The sequence below is a fragment of the Buceros rhinoceros genome, unplaced genomic scaffold (assembly GCF_000710305.1).
Source record: "Buceros rhinoceros silvestris isolate BGI_N320 unplaced genomic scaffold, ASM71030v1 scaffold31909, whole genome shotgun sequence".
Taxonomy (NCBI): Eukaryota; Metazoa; Chordata; class Aves; order Bucerotiformes; family Bucerotidae; genus Buceros; species Buceros rhinoceros.
In genome coordinates, this window is record NW_010432643.1 from 1 (window position 1) to 7,233 (window position 7,233).

Here is a 7,233-nt window from a genome sequence, read left to right on the forward strand (position 1 = left end):
GTTGTGTAGGTCCAAAATGACATAACGGAAGGACTGTATGCCATCAGAATGTACTGTGACTGTTCGGGATGGTTGAAACAATTCATTGCACAAAAATTCTCAGGCGGCGTGTACTTCCAGTAAAGTGCTTTCATTTTAATGCCTAGTGCTTACTGGGCACCATTTAAAAAGAAAAAGGTGTTTGCTTAAATCTTCATACCAGTGCTGCAAACGCTGCAGTCTGAGTCAGAGCAGTCCCTTCCCCATCTCCCTCACCCTTTTTTTTAATAAACATATTATATCATATAATTGAGGCTCAACCATTTGCAATGAACTTTAAGGAAATAGTTGGGAAGCTGTTTTCATCTATGCAGTTAGACTACTGTAAGCACACCGACTGAGAGACCAGCTCTGCTGGCCACGTACGATAGGTAATAGAAGCCAACTTCTTGCCTCTGAACTGTATTTGTGCTGCAGAGGTAACGAGAACAGCAATAGTGTAAGTGTGTCTGAGTCACTGAAATAAAGAGATGAAACTCTGATACCCAGGGAATATGTATGGTAAATTAAAAGGTTCTCTTTTATATAGCCTTTTTTGAGAGCAGAATAGCACTTGGCTGTAAAAACCCTTTCCTGACAGTGAAATGAAGGGGTTTATGGAGCATCCCCTCAGGGGGAAGCTGGGGCGGCTCAGTCTCTGGGGGCTTTTAAAAGTAAGCAGTACAAACAACAAACAGGCATGCTGGAGAGTGTTTTTTACATTGTCCCCAAGAGAATGACTCTCCAGTTCCAGTGGTGGGGGGCTTTTCAACCTCTGTGTGTGTATACTGGCGAGTCTTTTTCCGTTGTGTAAGAGCTCTCAAAAAGTGTAACGAGTTGTTGCCCTGTTTTCTGCATTGTCTGGTGGCAGCAAGCTAAATTAAGAATAGTGAATTTCTGTAACATTCAAATCTAGTTCTGAATGTCCTGAATTTTCTGAATTTGTGTAGTACTTAGGCCTAGGCTCTGGATTGCTTTGATACTCATTAATTAATGAAAACAGCAGTATTTTAAAGAAGACAAAGGAAAATTACACAGAAAGTAATTAACATTCTGTCTCTTACCTGAGCATATAATGTAGCACAGTACCGCTCTTTCTCCTTTAGAATCATGTATAAATCTTCTTTCACATGTTTTCACACAAATCGTTTAGTTTATACATGTGCAAGAGCACTAACATATTTTTGGATTTAATTTTTTGAAAGGATTTTATTCAATGTCTGCTGGCTATCAATTGGGCTAATTTGGTAGACTTTTCAGAAATATTTGCTATTAATTCCATATAAAATAAAATACATATAAAAGTAGAAAATATATTTCAGAGTGCTCATGAGAAGTTTTTTTTTTACTAAAAATAGACTATTAAAATTTGAATCTTCAGAGACACCAAAATACTAGAAAGGAAGTAAATATGAGATCTGTCCTTCTGTCATTAGATGTTATAATTCTTACTTGCTAATCACAGAGAGAGGAACGGTTTCCCGTTGCCATCATGAGCCGGAAGGTAGAATTCTGTTAATACATTCTTACGAAATTGCTGTATAAGCTTGTGCATTTGTGATGCACAGTGATCACTTTGTTGTGATTCAGTGTCCCCCGTTTACACATTTGGCATGATGCTTCCTTTTCCCATCTACGTTTTGAGAATTTAGCATCCTTTAGCATGCTTGGCTGGAAAAGTATTATGTATTTAAACACCAACAGTATGAATTGTGCTGGATGTGAAGACAAATAGGAAAATCAAGTCCTTGGCACTTAAGGAGCTTGCAGCTTAATTATGTGTAGAATACACTGAAATGCTCAGGCCACAGTTTATGACAGGTGCTACCACTCAGAAGAACTGTCCTGCCTGTCACCAGCAGGTGTTTCTCATGCTTTAAATGCCTGCTGCGATGTTCCATCACAGATCTATCTGAGGTCGTATTGTGATCTGCGTAATGGAACTGGCGTAGCTAAAAATTGTTAGTCTTAGCCAAGATCATTTTTAGTCAGGTTAATTATATAGACAGACACATTATTGTGCCAGCCTCATGCAGGGGACAGAAATTAAGGGTCTGGGCATATAGAGAAGGCAGGATCACTTTTGGCAGAGAAGGCCAGTCCATGTCGTGTTGAAGAGGGTCTACACTGTTAGCAGATGATGTGAATATAGAAAGGTCACTTTATGGAACAGAAAAAATTGTCTGTAGTTACAGCCTCCAGCTTTTGGGGACTTTAAAATGAAAATACAGGTGCATGCCTAAGTAAAAGGCTATTTCAGAAGTCTCGTTTAAAACAATTGAGCATCTTTAAAATATTTTTGCGTTAATTTGCTGAGGTCTGATACCTATAGGCTTTAGAATGGAAATTTGATACTTACCACTTGAGTAATCTTTTGTCCTTAATAAGCCTCTGAAAATTAAAAATCAGGCCAAACAGTAGGCACAAGGCACTATGGCCCAAATGGGGCTTTTCTCCTGTCTCCTGAATTGTCATTCTCTGAATGACAGGGATAAATTCTGAAGGGAGGATGAAGCCAGAACTTGAGACAGTATTGGTTTAAGGATGGAGGGGTAGAAAGTATGAATGGAACCTGGGAAAAAGAAGGAAATAGTGCAGTAGGCAGAACTGAGCAAAATTACTCATTTTTCCTTTCTTTCCCCTTTTTTCTTTTTTTTTTTTCTTTTCTATTTGACAGTTAGCTGTGAGCCACTGTGGATTTTGGGAATGTGTGTTTGTGTTGTCGTCTCAATACGTTCATCCTAGTGTGTTCAGGTCGCTTCAGGTCTCACAGCGTTCGGCTGAATTTAGAAGGTTCTGGGTCTAAATTTCTCCCTCTCAAGAAGCAACAGCATGTGTCTCTGCAGCGTATTAGACAAAACATGCTTGGTTTTCAACACACCAATAATTTTGCAGCTGAGCCAGTTACCAAGTGCCTTCGTGTAGTCTGTATCTTAACACATGTAATTCTCTAGAATGAGAATTTTCTTCTAAAATGTGGGAATTTTCCTCTTAAATTTTTCATTAGGTTGCAGAGGATTTTGTTTTAGCTGACGTTACATCTCCTGCCTGCCCCCTTTTCCTTGTAGTACAGAATGCATGATAGATGAAGAGTTCTTCCCAGGCTGGTTACACAGATCGCTTCACAGAGGCATGAAATGTCACTCATTTAATTCCTCGTTTAACACTGAGGAACTACTTGGTGTTAAAGGATGAAGTAATACTGTAACCCAGGTCTCAGTGATCCCCGGAAGTTATGAAACCAAAACATGGCACTGAAAATTCACTAAGGGTTGATCCTTTAAAAACATGACATCATTGCTAACCTTGTGAGTTAAGAGAAGAGTCCCTTGCCTTTAAAGAAAGGCCCCATCAACTATAAGGCTGGGAAATAGAAACCTGAGCAAATTTCTTCTGCCTCATTCATCTATTACATTTAATATTTTGTCCGTAGTAGAGATTAGTGTAATTTTTCTTGCCTAGCAGCCTAGTGTCTAAGTGCATGGCCAAATCTGCTATCCCTCCAAATGGATAGAACTTTTCCAGGCAGGTAAAAAGACTGTACGGATCAAAATGGAACTGTGCACACGTTGGTATGTCATGCAGCGGGAGTGCGTGTGTGCAGTTAGGCTCAACACACATCTTAAGATCGCAATCTTGCTAATCTGTTGTGTGTATGAAACTTGAACTAAAGTCGGTGAGACTCCAGGTGGGGCCTTGAATATGTCCAGTTGCTGGGACACCAGCCCCCAGGCAGACGGAGGAGAGGCTAGGGTGCCCCCTCCTCCTCTGTGGATGCTGAGCCCTTTCTCTTTTATGCCTCTTTGTTCAAATATCAAAAAACAGAGAAAAACAAACAAACACCACCACTGCTCCAAGCGTGAGATGAGAGTCACAGGAGGAGAGAGAGAAGGGTGACAAAAAGTCAGACCTACCCTTCTGGGAAGTTAATGGCTGTAGAAAAAAATTATTTCTGATGGTGATGCAATAGTAACTAAACCTAGTTTTTTTAAGAGACCCTGCCAGTAATGTTTTTCATTTTCTTTAAAAAAAACCCTTAATCAGAAAATCTCTTTTGGTATTCCTTGATCTTGGCTCTCAGCCTATGTTAATAATGAAATATAAACCATTCTCTATAGAAAATGAGAAAATTTTGAGTCACAGCTTTTTTTTGACGCAACCTGAGGTAACCTAAGTGAAGTAAAAAGAATTATCTTAGAAGAGAATTCATTCTGTTCTTTTTCATTTACAAGCAGTTTCTTTCCAGTTACATTTTTAAAGGTGACCTAAATATTTGACACTGTTGTTTTAAGTTAGTGAGTTGGGAGTTTAATGCATACTGTTACTGGCAAGAGACAGCCTCATCACCGTTCCTGAAGCGGAGCTGTGCTTACATGCAGAAACGAGAAGGGTTAAGAAAGTGGGTAGCTCCTCACTTTAGGGGAAAAAAAAAAAACCCAAAACAAAGGCGGAAAGCAGGGTAAAGGGGGAATCTTTGAGAAGAAAGGCTATGGGTGTAGCAGGCAGGAGGAGCTGTGGTAATAAGCATTTGCCTTGGGAGGACAGAGGGAGTGTTTGGGAGGGTAGATGTCAGTGTTTCTGATTTCCTGCCTGGTTTTCCTGTTTCACAGCCTAAAAAAGGCTTGACCGTTTGGAATCCTTTTAGAAACAGTTTGTGCTATAAACTTTGCTTTCAATTAGGATGTAGATTCAAGGGTCAAAGTTCACTTTTTGCCTTCTCTCTCTTTCACCCACAACCCTTCCCCTCAATTTTATAGGGTGATATCCATGAGGATTTTTGCAGTGTTTGCAGAAAAAGTGGACAGTTGCTGATGTGTGACACATGTTCTCGTGTTTATCACTTGGACTGTCTGGACCCACCTCTGAAAACCATTCCCAAGGGCATGTGGATCTGTCCCAAATGTCAAGACCAGGTATTGTTTGACATACAGGGATAGTTATATAGCAAATTAAATATGCTGTGTAACATATAACGTGTTAAATGTTTCAGCGTTAAAGAATTAGCCAGATCACTTGGCTTACTTAGATTAATCTATTTGATCTATAATAAGTCGTTTGTGAATTTGATTGAATTGCTTTTGCTGGAATATATTTTTTATATTTTGCAAATATAAAACTGTTAGATCTTGCTCCCAGATTTGGGATCTTTTTTTGTTGTCCTTGTGTAATTTTTTCTGAGCCAAAGCAAGCAAATTTTGGGAAGTGTTCTCTATCACCCACAGAAATGTTGCTGTTGTTCTTAAGCTCATTGTTTCCTCAAAATTTGTTAGTATATTCTTCTGGACAAATAAATAAAACACTTGCACAAGCCTACCTCAATAGATAGAGCAAATATAAGCCCCTGTTTGCTCAAATAAATCAAACATCAGTTTGTCTTTGGCAATCTCTTTAATAGTGTTATTCAACATCAGTATAACGAGGGTAGGCAAAAAGTTTGGTGTTTCTTCCTTCCAGATCCCTCTCTTAAAGTACTCAATTGAAGTGAACAAATTATATTTTCATATTTTGTTTATAATTGCTATGAGATTTCAAGACAAAGAAGTAAACTATGATATTCCTAATCCTTACATGGAACTCCAGAAGTTTCAAAGGATTGCTGATAACTGGCAGCCTAAAGCTGTTAGCATTCTATCTAGTGCAGCATATTGCTTGTTTGCCCACATGAGCTTCAGTTGGCCAGATGGTAACGTAAGAAAACAGCCTGACTTACGATACGCTGTTCAGAGGAATGAAAGTGCAAAGCTCAAGTGGCTTAGTCAGTAGCTATAATAGAGGAAGGAGTGTTACAACCTCCCTGTTCCTACTGTTGCCTACTCTCACCTTATCCCTCCTCTTCATATTTCTGCAATAGATTCCCACAAAATTAGGGGAGGGGGGCAAAGTCTGAGTAATTTCACTGTAAAGTGACCAAGTCTTCTGTCTTCTGAGACATCTTTCTGATCAATTTATTTAAAATATGTATGTTTTCTCTCAGAATAAAATTTGTTAGGAAGGAATATGTAGGAAGAATCTGAAAGACATAAATGCTGCTTACACTTACAAAGAGGCGTTGGCAGCTCTGTTAAGGTGATTCTGATAAGAAGGGGAGATAGGACGGGTTTGTAGTTTACTAGGCAGGAAGTGGGATGTTTGAATGTATGGTGTGGAGACTGTTCTGTGCCATGAAAACTTTTCTTGCAAAACAACTAAAATCAGCAACTTGTCTGAACCATGAAATAATGTTTATGTCTCCTGGCAAGTTTGAGTTCAGATATATTACCCTTTCATTCCTCTTTTAAGTTACTCATTTCATGAGTAGACTTTATTTTTGGCAATGGGGGGAATTGGAGAAAATGCTGACATTTCTAAGAAACAGGCCTGCTTTGTAGGAGCATTTGTGGAATAATTCCCTCCGTTAAATCTCAGAACAGGTCTGCGAAGCTTCATGTTAACAGGGCTGAGGCTAAAGATAGCCATAAAAGAAAATCCTCAGTATTTCCTCTTTCTCTCTTTCCTTTTTGCTTTCTGGTAGGTTGTGTACCAGCTAAATCTCTAAACACTTTTCTTCTAGATGCTAAAGAAGGAAGAAGCAATCCCATGGCCAGGAACTTTAGCAATTGTTCATTCATATATTGCATATAAAGCAGGTAGGAAAATGGAGAACAACACTTTTGTCTGACTTTTAATAACGGAAGATGTTATTTTGGGAATGGGATAGAATGGTACCTCCTATGCAAAAGAAAATTAAAGAGGAAGAACCTTCATCACTAGTGAAGTGAAAATAGCAATCTAAATTATTTGTAAAGCCTTTTGTGATGCTTGGGAAGTAGGTGGAATTTTGAGGGTAACTTAGTGCACAAGTTGTTGAATTTTAAACACAACTACCCTCTTTACGTGAAGCAGTTTAGACCCTTTCTTCACTGTCGTAACAGGAACATTTTAAACATTCTGATTAACATTCTGTTCTGCAGCGAAAGAAGAGGAAAAACAGAAACTACTTAAATGGAGTTCAGATTTAAAACAAGAAAGAGAACAACTAGAGCAGAAGGTCAAACAGCTCAGCAATTCTATAACAGTGAGTATTACTCTCCCAGATAAATCTGCCCCTCTGTTCTGGTGCCAGAATGCAGAGATAAAACTGGAGTGACTCCATGTACTAGACCTGTCTTCCACTGGATTTACTGAGAATTGAGAGAGAGCTTTCCTTTGCTTTTTAGGACTTGGGGGAGCAGGAAT

The 7,233-nt window shown here is 38.9% G+C and overlaps 1 protein-coding gene across 1 annotated transcript in view; it reads left to right on the forward strand.

The window, feature by feature from the left end:
- Positions 1 to 4,762: 4,762 nt before the first annotated feature.
- LOC104500234 (PHD finger protein 21A-like) overlaps positions 4,763 to 7,233 on the forward strand; it is a 5,831-nt gene continuing 3,360 nt past the window's right edge. The window contains exons 1-3 of the mRNA XM_010143846.1: positions 4,763 to 4,931; positions 6,569 to 6,644; positions 6,969 to 7,072. Of these exons, the coding sequence (XP_010142148.1) occupies positions 4,830 to 4,931; positions 6,569 to 6,644; positions 6,969 to 7,072 (282 nt within the window). The 5' untranslated portion in view covers positions 4,763 to 4,829. The remainder of the gene's footprint in view (positions 4,932 to 6,568; positions 6,645 to 6,968; positions 7,073 to 7,233) is intronic.